Source organism: Eleginops maclovinus, chromosome 6, assembly GCF_036324505.1.
Source record: "Eleginops maclovinus isolate JMC-PN-2008 ecotype Puerto Natales chromosome 6, JC_Emac_rtc_rv5, whole genome shotgun sequence".
Lineage (NCBI taxonomy): Eukaryota > Metazoa > Chordata > Actinopteri > Perciformes > Eleginopidae > Eleginops > Eleginops maclovinus.
In genome coordinates, this window is record NC_086354.1 from 1070297 (window position 1) to 1083583 (window position 13287).

General features: G+C 45.5%; 1 protein-coding gene across 1 annotated transcript in view; it reads right to left on the reverse strand.

Moving 5' to 3' along the window:
• Nucleotides 1-132: 132 nt before the first annotated feature.
• Nucleotides 133-13287, reverse strand: part of blvra (biliverdin reductase A) — a 48986-nt gene continuing 35831 nt past the window's right edge. Inside the window, exons 4-7 of the mRNA XM_063885454.1 lie at nt 11824-11921; nt 7554-7661; nt 6556-6724; nt 133-881 (exon numbers count right to left, since the gene is read on the reverse strand). Coding sequence (XP_063741524.1) covers nt 626-881; nt 6556-6724; nt 7554-7661; nt 11824-11921 — 631 coding nt within the window. The 3' untranslated portion in view covers nt 133-625. The remainder of the gene's footprint in view (nt 882-6555; nt 6725-7553; nt 7662-11823; nt 11922-13287) is intronic.

Here is a 13287-nt window from a genome sequence, read left to right on the forward strand (position 1 = left end):
CCAGCAGAATATTCATAACGCACCAGATCAGGGTCCCAGCAATACCCGTTCCACATCTAGAACACAGTGCTGCCAGCTGACCGATGTAAATACAAGGGTAAATAATTTACTTTGAAAGAAACATAGCAACACTTCGATCGTAAATGTGGAGGCTTTAATCAAGGTAATGCAGGAAAAATGTCAATGTGTATTATTATTTTTAATGTCAATTAAAAACAATTTGATTCCCCAAGCTGATTAATAGATCTTAATGTGTCTCCAGTGACCACACTACATTGCAATTCAATAGATATGTCCACCAGCTTTCTGTCTGTCTCTTAAATTCAAGCAGCTCCTCAAAGTATTGCTTTGGAACCATTGGTTTGTCATTGAACATAATTTCCAGCTGTTGATTCTTCTGTCGATGCTTCAGCAGGGTTATAACCACGTTTATTCAAGCTTCATGTGAAAAAGTCAACAATGAGATCTGGTAAAATAAATAAACTGTAAATAACATCAATACTGTACTTGAGTTCTGATGAAATAACACAACTTAGTAGTGCTTAGATGTAAGGGTATGGTGATTCAGTTAAAGAAATCGTATTGTAATATCATGATTTAAGGTCATAACTAGGAGAGTCCCCATCTATCTTGTGCAAAGTTGCTGTATACTCTCGGCCAGTCTCAGGCAGTGCAGGATCCGGATCTTCTCTCTGTGGAGCTCCTTGGGACTCACTTGGCCTGCCAGTTTGGAAGAGAAGTGGATCAGGTCCTGCATGAAGAGACCCACTGCCCCTCTGGGTGCAGGGGGAACCTTGCCCAGAGTGCACGAGTCAAATTGAAAGTTGATGTTCTTGGCCCTCGGGAGGCCCGGCCCCCGTTCTTCAATCCACGTCAGAGGTCTAAAAGCACATTAAAAACACAGACTCAATAATAGTTTGGACATTCATTCCAGCTGTGTCCATATCTGTGCTCTTACTAACTGTCATGAAGTGGCAGAGACTGGAACACATTCTTTTTAAAGAGGAGTCATCCCAATAAATACAGTGGAGGAAATAAGTATTTGATTCCCTGCCAATTTAGTTAGTTTACCCACTTACAAAGAAATGAACAGTCTGTCATTTTTAAGGTAGGTTTATTTTAACAGTGAGAGACAGAATATATAAAAGAAAATCCAGAAATGTAGATTAAAAAAATATTAATTGATTGGCATTTAATTGTGGGAGATAAGTATTTGATCCCCTTGCAACCAACAAGAATTATGGCTCCCACGGAGCGGTTAAATAAGTCCTCTGGCTTTGAGAATAAACTCCTAATGTCAATCTTTACCTGGATAAAAGACACCTGTCCACAGTCAATAACCCATGAGTGCATTCATGGACATGCCCCCCTTTACCTCCAGGAACTCCTCACACCCCCGCCCTCCCCACGTACCCTCAGTTCTACAACCACAAACACCCTCCAAGCCCACAGAACCAAGCTCCGCACCATGGATGATAGGGCCTTTTCCTCAGCTGCCCCGAGGCTGTGGAACGCCCTCCCTGACGGCCCCACAGACTACACATTTTTTTTTAAACGAAACCTAAGAACACATCTTTTAAAAAAGCATTTTGCTAAGCGTCTTTTATAGGTTCTCCTTTTAACACATTTTTTTCCCTGCTGTGTAGCACTTTGAGATTGCTGAAATGAAAAGTGCAATACAAATCAAAGGTATTATTTTTATTATTATTATAATAATAATAAATCAGATTACAACTCTCCACCGAGGGCAAGGCCAAAGACAGATCTTGTGATCATGGTGGAACTAATGTCTAAGGACATCAGGGACCAGATGTTAGACCAGCACAAGGCTGGAATAGAAGACAAGACCACCAGCAAGCAGCTTGATTTGATTATTACAAGATTGAAGAAGCACAAAATGACCATCAATCGCCCTCGGTCTGGGGTTCAACGATCTAACATCTCACCTCTGGGGCATCAATGATCATTAGAAAGGTGGGGGGGTCAGCCAAGAACTACACAGGAGGGAGTTGTTAATGATCTGAAGGCAGCTGGGACCACAGTCCATCCATCCATCCATCTTCTCCCGCTTATCGGTCAGGGTCGCGGAGGTTACAGCTCCAGCAGAGAGCCCCAAACTCCTCTTTCCCTGGCCACATCAGCAAGGTCTGACTGGGGGATTCCAAGACGCTCCCAGGCCAGCGAAGAGATATAATCCCTCCACCTGGTCCTAGGTCTACCCCTCGGTCTCTTCCCAGCTGGACGTGCCTGGAACACCTCCCTAGGGAGGCACCCAGGTGGCATCCTCACTAGGTGCCCGAACCACCTCAACTGGCTCCTTTCAACGCGAAGAAGCAGCGGTTCTACTACGAGTCCCTCCTGGTTGACTGAACTTCTCACCGTATCCCTAAGGGAGATGCCAGCCACCCTGCGGAGAAATCCCATTTCGGCCGCTTGTATCCGCGATCTCGTTCTTTCGGTCATGACCCATCCTTCATGACCATAGGTGAGGGTAGGAACGAAGATGGCCCGGTAGACAGGAACTTTGCCTTCTGGCTCAGCTCTCTTTTCGTCACAACTGTGCAGTAAAGCAACTGCAGTACCGCTCCCGCTGCTCCGATTCTCCGGCCCATCTCACGCTCCATTGTTCCCTCACTCGAGAACAAGACCCCGAGATACTTGAACTCCTTCACTTGGGGTAAGGATTCATTCCCTACCTGGAGTAGACAGTCCATCGGTTTCCTGTTGAGAACCATGGCCTCAGATTTGGAGGTGCTGATCCTCATCCCAGCCGCTTCACACTCGTCCACGAAGCGATCCAGAGTGCTGTAGGTCAAAGACCGATGAAGCCATTAGGACCACATCATCTGCAAAAAGCAGAGGTGCAATCCTTAGCCCACCAAACTGCAGACCCCCTCCCCCACGATTACGCCTCGAAATCCTGTCTTTGAATATCACAAACAAGATTGGTGACAAAGCGCAGCCCTGGCGGAGGCCAACCCTCACCGGAAATCGGTAAGACGTGCTATCGAGGCACCGGACACAGCTCTAGCTTTGGGAGTACAGAGATTGGACCATACTTTCCCGGGGACGCTGAGTAATGTGATGCCTCTGTAATTGGCACACACCCTCTGATCTCCCTTTTTAAAAAGGGGAACCACCACCCCGGTCTGCCACTCCTTCGGTACTGTTCCTGAATGCCACGCAATGTTGATGAGACGTGTCAACCACGACAGTCCCTCAACACCCAGAGCCTTCTGCATTTCTGGGCGGATCTCATCCCCCCCGGGGCTTTGCCACTGTGGAGTTGTTTAACTACCTCAGTGACTTCCCCCCGTGAGGTTGGAGTTGATCCCCCTTCATACTCCAGCTCCGCCTCTAACATATTGGGCGGAGTTGTCAGATTCAGGAGTTCCTCAAAGTGTTCCTTCCACCGCCCTATCACCCTATCAGTTGAGGTCAACAGCGTCCCATCCTTACTGTACACAGCTTGGATGGTTCCCTGCTTCCCCCTCCTGAGGTGACGGATGGTTTTCCAGAACAACTTTGGTGCCGACCGAAAGTCCTTCTCCATGGCTTCTCCGAGCTTCTCCCACACCCGCCGATTACCTTGAGACCACAGCTCCCCACCGCAGCTTCAGCAATAGATGCTTTGAACACCGCCCACTCAGGTTCAATGTCCCCAGCCTCCACAGGGATGGCTGAAAAGCTCCACCAGAGGTGTGAGTTGAAGGCCTTCTGGACTTGGGATTCCTCCACACGTTCCCAGTTCCCTCGCACTACACGTTTGGGCTTACCAGGTCTGTCCAGAGGCATCCCCTGACACTCGACCCAACTCACCACAAGATGGTGATCAGTTGACAACTCTGCTTCTCTCTTCACCCGAGTGTCCAAAACATGCAGGCCTCAGGTCCGATGATACGATAACAAAGTCGATCATGGACCTTCTGCCTAGGGTGCTCTGGTACCACGTACACTTATGATCATCCTTATGTTCGAACATGGTGTTTGTTATGGCCAATCCATGACTAGCAAAGAAGTCCAGTAACAAACCACCACTCCAGTTCAGATCGGGGGGGGGGCCGCTCCTCCCAATCACGCCCCTCCAAGTGTCTCCATCATTGCCAACCTGTGTGTTGAAGTCTCCCAGGAAGACTAAGGAGTCCCCTTCGGGAGCCCCATACAGGACTCTTTTCAGGGTCTCCAAGAAGTCCGAATACTCTGAACTGCTGTTTGGTGCATAAGCACACACAACAGTCAGAGTTTTCCCCCCCATGACCCGCTGGTGTAGGTAGGCGACCCTCTCGTCCACTGGGGTAAACTCCAACAAAGCGGCACTCAACCGGGGGCTTGTGAGTATCCCCACACCCGCTCGGCGCCTCACACCTTGGGCAACTCAGGAGAAGAATAGAGTCCAACCCCTATCAAGAAGTAAGGTTCCAGAGCGGACGCTGTGCATAGAGGTGAGCCCCATCAGATCCAACTGGTAACGCTCCACCTGCCGCACAAGCTCCGGCTCCTTCCCTCCCAGAGAGGTGACGTTCCACGTCCCCAAAGCCAGCTTCTGCCGCTCGGGTCTGGTCCGTCGAGACCCTCTGCTTTCACTGCCACCCTTCTGGCAGCGCACCCGACCCCATCGCGGTTTCCCTTAGGTGGGGATGGCCCGCGGGACGGGGAAGCGGAGGAGTTGCCTAGGTTGCTTATTTGGGCTGTGCCCGGCTGGGCTCCATGGCAAGCCCAGCCACCAGATGCTCACCAACGAGTCCTCCTTCTGGGCCTGGCTCCAGAAGGGAACCCTGGGCTTCCTCCGGGCCGGGTATCCTCGCTTTCATGTATGTTTTCCATGAGGTCTTTTGAACCAACACACCACATCATAGTGAGCAAGAAAACTATTGGTAACACAGTGCGCTGTAATGGATTAAAATCCTGCAGCGCCCGCAAGGTCCCCTGCTCAAGAAGGCACATGTACAGGCCGTCTGAAGTCTGCCAGTGATCCTCTGAAGGATTCAGAGAAGGCTTCTGAGAAGGTGATGTGGTCAGATGAGACCAGAATCAAGATCCTTGGCATCAACTCCACATATCAAGAACACCATCCCCACCGTCAAGCACAGAGGTGGAACCATTATGCTTTGGGGGCATTTCTCTGCTAAGGGGACAGGGCGGTTCACCGCATCGAGGGGAGGATGGAGGGGGGCATGTACCGTAGAATATTGGCTGATAACCTCCTTCCCCTGAGGCATGTTTTGCAAGGGGATCAAATACTTATCTCCCACAATTAAATGCATATTAATTTATATCTTTTTTTTTAATCTACATTTCTGGATTTCTTTTTGATATTCTGTCTCTCACTTTGAAAATAAACCTACCATTAAAATTACAGACTGTTCATGTTCATGTGGGTAAACTAACTAAATTGGCAGGGGATCAAATACTTATTTCCTCCAATGTATATTGACGACCAACTTTTTTCACTGAGGGCCACATACAGAAAAACATACAAAGGGCTGGGCCCCTCACTAGAGGTGAGCCACATCGCCTCATAAGTTAAGTTAGAAGTTAGCAAAATCAATCAAATGTAGGTACATTATTCTTGAAAAAACAGTGATAATCACAGCTCTTTGTAGGGTTTCATTAAAGTTGTTACAAAAAGTGTTGCAGATCAACCCTTAAAACAGAAGCCTCAGATTTCTTATAATGAGAGGAAATATTAAGGGTCTATTTCAAGTGTGTTTTGCAAATATGTTAATTAATACGTCAATAAATCAACTAAGATTTGTTCGAAAAGGTTTTCAACTTAATTTACTTTTTTTGAAAAGTGATCTTGTAACTCATGAATACTTCTGTGTAAGATAAGTTTACGCATATATTTAAAAAATATAACAATATAAGTAAAGCACATGTTTCAGGTCAGTTTTGGACACCCCTGGATTAGACGCAACCACATTTATGGAAAAGATGTTTGGCATCATCCCAACCAATAGAGACACATCAAGCAATCCTGTAACCTAAGACAATGTGATCAAGAGAAACTAAACAAAACTCTGGTCTACTTATCCATGGAGAGCTGTTCTCATTCCTACACACTCACAGAGAAGCTGTGTGAGGCCTGATGAGTGTGGTCAAAGCAAAGTCACACACTGTGTCGGGAATCCTTTGATTGTGCTCAGCAAGGATTTGGTATTCATGGCTGTGGGACATTCGTTTTTCCCTTCTTTTTATTTTTAAATTGTAGCTTCAAAATAGTACAAGAAAAATGCTAATACTCGCTGCCTCTAACGTCTGCACTCTATCAGCAATACACATGCTGCTATGAATTTAACCAAACATCTGTTTCAGTTGCCCTAGCTAAAAACATTAAAGCCACACATCTGGAAATGATTTGAATAACAGTAAACATTATAGCAGAATGTATTTATATAGAGTTTGTCCATCTGACAACATGCGGCATGACTTTTCACCACGCTAGGGAGTCTTACTATTCTTCCGAAATCTCAATTCTTTTGTCCACTGTAGCTTATACACTGAGTCTGGATGTTGTTTCTGTGGCCCCCCAGCATGCAGCAGGTAGACCCTCACCTGCTGTCAGACGTCAGCAGCTTTGCAGTCATCTTGCTGTAGTTGTTTCCTGAGTCTTCCTCCATTGATGCCGCTGTTACCGACAGCTCCCCGAACAACTCCACCAACCACGTGAGGCGAGCAATACCGCTGAATGCTGGGAAACCAAATCCAGGCTTCAGAACTCCACCTTTAAACAATGCACACATCAGAACTTCAGTCTCCTGTAGACAATAGGAGCTGCAGCCATTCAGTCCGGTTGCAGTAGAAGATGTTGTTTTTATAGAAAATGTTATACATGTTCTCAATTTGTTTTGTGTTAGTATTTTGAGCTTTCTAAAACCCCTCAACACTGTGTCATACGTCTGCATGTGACAGATAAAGATGAATTAATAGATTTAAAAACAATAAAAATTGAGAGGCAAAGTTGTGATAGCTCATTCAGAGTTAAAACCTATGTGACTTTCTGGTAAAAATACGACCCCATCCACTTTTGGGGGAAAACATTTGCTGTCATTTGATTGTCGGTAAAAACAGATTCAGAAGTTTTGGGCAATCACATTAAAAAACCTAGATAACCGTGCTGTTTTTAATCTACAAGAAGCACAATTATGATGGTCGGAGAGGATAACTATTAAAAAATGTCATTGGAGATCCATGATCAGCGTCGGTTTATAGTTTATTTTAAATCAATAGGGAACTATGAGGCTCTTCCTGGCGAAATTCCTGCATTAGAGCGAAGAGGAAAATAATAGTGTCTTCATGTCTTAAAGCTGCTGAGTCATATATTGCACCTCAAACAACAAATAAATCCAGAGTTCCGGTTTCTTTACTTCCTCTACAGAGAAAAGGAGAGTAAAAGAAAGGATGTAATTCAGAAATCTCAGTTTCAGTGTAAGCCTGCTGCCTGCCACCGTCCCCTGGCAGACCCACCGGACATCATTTCACTATTAATTTGACATTTCTAAATTGTTTTTAATGTGTGACTCATGTATGCAAGTATCAGAGTCATCTCTTACCGGTGAAATGCAGCGTTCCTTCCTGCAGGAGCTTCCCCTCCACCTCTCTCTTCAGCTCTTTGAAGTCTTCGGTCAGCAGCTCAATGTGTTCCTCATGGAGAACAACTCCTGTGCACATACGTTGAGTTATTAAAATGAAACATATTTACGTGTGTTTTTGCTAAAGTAACAGAGACTAATCTGAGGAGGCAGACAATGAGGAAGGGCTACCAGGAGCATTCAATGTTCTCCTTGTTCCAGAAATGTCATCTGATGTTTTGGTGCCTGATACACATCTGTGAACAGCTCCGGCCAATCCTTAATCCCCGCACATAGCAGCACCCTCTCTGCTACTTCTGTCCGTGTGCAACCCTATATCATAATGTGCATAATTATCAGGCAGCTTCTTTTCCTCAGGTAAAATGGGCTCAAAAAGGGTTTGTAAAAAGTATTTCAGAGAGATGCAGCACTTTTGAAAAGGAGAAGATATTGGGTCATGTTCACAGGATGGGGAGAAATATGTTGAGAAAAAAAAGACTCAATGAAGTGCCAAAGATCTGGGAAGAATCAAACGTGAAGCTATCAGGAAGCCATTATCCTCCAGTGCTGTCATATTCCAGAACTGCAACCTACCTGCAGGGCCCAGAAGGACGAGGTGTTCAGAGCTCAGAGACAGGGCCAAGGTAAGGACGGCTGAAACCAGATCACCACTGAAGAAGACATACCTGAAGACAGATTTTCAAAGGACTCATGGACTGATGAGATGAGCGGCTCTTGATGAACCAGATGGATGGACCCGGGGCTGGATCAGTAACAGGACTCACACAGCAAGGTGTAGGTGGGGTTCTGGTGTTGACTGGTATTATTAAAAGAGGTAGAGATGGACCTTTTCAGGTTGAAGATAGACTCAAAATCAACTCCTGAACCTACTGCCAGTTTTTATAAGACCCTCTCTTCCCTCAATGGTACAGGAAGAAGTCTGCATCTTTAAGAAGACCAGGATCTTCTGCAGGATGATGCACCATCACATGCACCATGCATGAAAGAATAAGGACATTGTCCCCTTCCTCACCTGACCTAAATCCTACTGAGAACGTGTGGGCCCTTCTTAAACGAGAGATTTAGGGTGAAGGCTGTCATTGATGGTCCACAGATCCAGATATGACTTTTTCAAAAGTAATCCAGTGGGATTTTGGATCACGGATTGGATCAAATCTTGGAAATAGGTTTTTCAAAGGCAAAAGAGGGATTCCAGATAAGATCAGATCATGTAATCTGATCTTACATTTGATCTGGATCAAACCTGCTGTTTGGGTTTCTCAAAACTTTGAACTCTGTTTGGGATCTATTTGATCAAAAAAAAAAGGCTTATCCTGATCCCATCAGAAGGCTGGATTCAGTTGCGAATCTTCGAACCAAACAAAATCAGAGAGGTTTTTCTTTAAGTGAATGATCACAAAATCAATGTTTACTGATGATATGTACATTTTTTCATATTTTGTATGAATACAAATCCTTGATCAAGACAGTGATCATGGATATAAAGAAAATCTATGAAGCATTTCACATCTAATGAGATATGGTAAACAAAAACAAAACAAATAAAACAAATCTCAAAGCTCTCAGCTGTCAAATAAATGTCACTGTTGCTCAAAGGTCTATGATTCTACAGTATAGTAATGGCAATGACAACAAAAAAATATACGCAGTCATTCAGTAGACTAATTAAAAGTAATTTCTCACAATTGCATCTCTAATAGCATGTCCAGTGTGTCCTTCATTTGGTATGAACCTTGGCAGCTGTTCTGGTTCTACATCAGGCTCAGGTCCATCAAAATTGTCATAAAGAGGGACATCACGCCTGGTGGCAATGTTATGTAAAACATTGCAGGCAAGGATTATGTTGCATGCCACCTTGGGTTGTACTCGCAAGTAGTTTAGACACACAAACAGTCTCTTCAGGACTCCATTTAGGCGTTCAATGGCACATCTTGTTGTGAGGAGTTGATGTGTGCCTGCTCAGGTGTGTTTGCAACTGAAAAAGGGGTCATTAGCCATGGTAGGAGCAGATATGCGCTGTCTCCCAATAGTATGCCATTTGGTCCGTGGGATTGAAACTCTCTGTATAGTGCACTCTCTCTTAGAATGCGTGCATCATGAACAGAACCTGGCCATTTCACAACACAGTTCGTGATTATGAGGTCAGCGTTGCCCACAAGTTGGATGTTGATGCTGTGCCTCCCCTTTCGATTGACATACTTCCACTCCCTTTCACAAGGTGCTTGGATATGGACATGAGTGTAATCAATACCACCAATAGTGCTAGGCATGTTCCCCATTTCATCAAAACTTGTGCTTAGTCTGAGCTGTCTGGTCATCCTTGGGAAAGGAAACAAATTCATTGATCAGACGGCCCAGTGCTACTGACACAGCCTTCACCACATTCCTCAGTCAATTTTCTCACTCCCATATTGTCACCAATTACTTGGTGGAAAGTCCCACATGCGTAAAAGTGCAGAGCGAGTAAGCACTGTTCCTCCACGGATAAAGCATGTCTCCTTTGCATTTGGTGTTGGAGTGTTGGCCTGACAAGATCTGCAATGTACTTAATGTCATCTCTCCCAAAGCGAAAACGTGCATACAGTTCTTCTGATGTGTATGGTTTGGCGCGCTCAGCATACATCCTGTCACGGTACCTTCTCCTACGGTAACGATGAACAATACCCGCCATGTGGATGCCTCTGTATGCTAGGAGAAATGGGTGCAAAGACATGATGTGTTTAAATGGTCTCACCTATTAACCGGCAACAAGCTGAGTGGTGTAAGCCTAAAAGCAATCATGCTCAAGGCTTATAAGGTCAGTGTTGGCTACACCAAAGAGTTGGAACCATGGACTAGAAAGGGCCTAATTTCACTGTGGCAGAAACTTGCGCAATGCTGGAGGGTGTTCGGGCAATTTTGCATCGATAGTAGGAGGTTTCAGCTCTGCAAAGGGTAGAAAAGTAACCAAGAAAGGAAAAGAGAACACTTGGGAGGGCCAATGTTGCGATGGAATAACCTTAGGGCCAAGGCCACAAAAGACCTTGCTGAAGCCAAAAAAACCCAAATGGGTAACAAGCCATATAAGAGGGGGGAATCCACTGATATGGTCCTTGATATAATAGGAGGAGAAAAATCAGAGGCTCTGCATGGCATTGAAGGCATAGAAGCAGATGGAGAGCCCACAATTACAGAGACTATGACTTCAGAAGAATGCGAGCAGAATTCTCCGGCAGAGGAAATGTGCTGGACCTGACTCCAGTGATTGAGGAGGAAGATATATCCCCAGTGGAAGTAAGGGAGACAGTCCAATACCTTCCTTCAAGAAAACGCAAATGTTCCTCAGGTACAAACAAGGATGGTGAGTTACTTCTGAAACGGGAAACCGAAAGAGCAGAAGTACAAATTCAACTGGGTAAAGAACAAATCTTGCTTACCCAACTGCAGCAGACAAAAGTGCATATGGAGATACAACTCCTAAAGGAAGAAATGAAAAGAGCTGGTATCTGTCCTGTGAATGATGTTTGACTATTGGATAGTATTTTTTGTTTTTTTATTACAAAAAAATAAGGACTGTAAAATGTTTCTGTTTATTACACTGTTTCTGTTTCCTAAAATTATAACAAACAATGGCTATTTCTGGCCACCAGTATTTTGCCTACCTGTTGTTCTTTGCTAAGCCAGTAGGCTACACTGTTGGTTCAATTTAAGGCTCTGGTAAACATGATTTGGTCATCTTGAAATGTGGTATTTGGATCACAGTGATCCAATCCAATGTTCCTTAAAAACTGGCATAAAAGTAAGATGGATCAGGTGATCCTGGATAGCAAAACATGGGATTTCCAAATCCGGATCAATTTGATCCAGATTACACTTTTGAAAAACTGGGCCCAGGAACTGAAGTCTTGGGACTGTCAGTGAAGAGAAGGGAGGCTATGTTGGTATCATTTTTTTTTTAAATGGAATGTTAGGAAATGTTTATATGTACATTTTAAGTTTGTTTATTATTCTCACAGATGAAAATGTAAAAGTGAGGTGGGAACATTTGAGTTTTTCCTTTAGTTGCATTATAATTGCACACAGAAATTCTCCTAAGAAAGCCAAAACCTCACTTTCACCTTCTTAAATCTTCAGGTTTGATGTTCATTAACATTCTGGATTGACAGAGAGCTCTGTAGATGTTCCATAATAACATTAACCCTCCAAAATACAACGTGCCTAATAACTTGCACACTGTATGAATCAGTATCACCTTTTTCCTGGGCCAGGTTCCAAAGCTCTAGCGCAGCTTTGTGGTCCATGGTCATGGGATATTCCACACACACGTGTTTTCCTGCCTGTAGAAAAGTTCTGATGAGACAGGTTAAAAAAATTAACAAATTAGTTAAAAACTTCATTTTGATTACAAATTGTGGAATCATTTTCTCATTCGATTATTAAACAGTTGAGGGAACGAGTTTGTAAAGTTATGATGATGAGCAGCCTGGAAGAATGTTCTTGGCACCTGGACTTAAAAAAAACCCCTTACACACCGACACAGAGAGAGAGAGCGAGAGCGAGAGCGAGAGCGAGCGAGAGCGAGAGCGAGACAGAGACACAGAGAGAGAGAGAGCCGCAGCCTGGAGGCAGAGCGGGAGCAGCCTGGAAGAATCTTCTTGGCACCTGGAATTATAAAAAAACCTTTCAATTGTGTCCAAAGCCAAGGTTAACAACACCTTTATAACCGCTTTAAATGACCCACTTAGGTCCCTTTCTAGTCGCTTAGTTCTATTTTGTATTCCGCTCAAAACAGAGAAAAGGCATTCTACTGAAGTTGCACAGTGAGAGAACAGCGAGAGCAGTCTGGAGGCAGAGAGTGAGAGTGCTGCAGCCTGGAAGCAGAGAGAGAGAGAGAGCAGCCTGGAGGCCGAGAGAGAGAGCTGCCTGGAGGCAGAGAGAGAGAGAGCTGCAGCCTGGAGGCAGAGAGAGAGCAGCCTGGAGAGAGAACAGCCTGGAGGCAGAGAGAGAGAGAGAGCAGCCTGGAGGCAGAGAGTGAGAGTGCTGCAGCCTGGAGGCAGAGAAAGAGAGCAGCCTGGAGAGAGAGCAGCCTGGAGGCAGAGAGAGAGAGAGAGCAGCCCGGAGAAAGAGAGAGCAGCCTGGTTATTGGAGAGGGAGCAGCCTGGACACAGAGAGAGAGAGAGAGAGACAGCCTGGAGGCAGAGAGAGAGAGAGAGAGAGCAGCCTGGAGGCAGAGAGAGAGAGAGAGAGAGAGAGAGAGAGAGAGAGAGAGAGAGAGAGAGAGAGAGAGAGAGAGAGAGAGAGAGAGAGAGAGCTGCAGCCTGGAGGCAGAGAGAGAGCAGCCTGGAGAGAGAGCAGCATGGAGGCAGAGAGAGAGACAGTCTGGAGGCAGAGAGGGAGAGAGAGAGAGAGCTGCAGCCTGGAGGCAGAGAGAGAGCAGCCTGGAGAGAGAGCAGCCTGGAGGAAGAGAGAGATAGCAGCCTGGAGGCAGAGAGAGAGAGCTGCAGCCTGGAGGCAGAGAGAGAGCAGCCTGGAGAGGGAGCAGCCTGGAGGCAAAGAGAGAGCTGCAGCCTGGAGGTGGAGAGAGAGCAGCCTGGAGGCAGAGAGAGAGCAGCCTGGAGAGAGAGCAGCCTGGATGCAGAGAGAGAGAGAGAGCAGCCTGGAGAAAGAGAGAGCAGCCTGGTGGTGGAGAGGGAGAGAGAGCAGCCTGGAGGCAGAG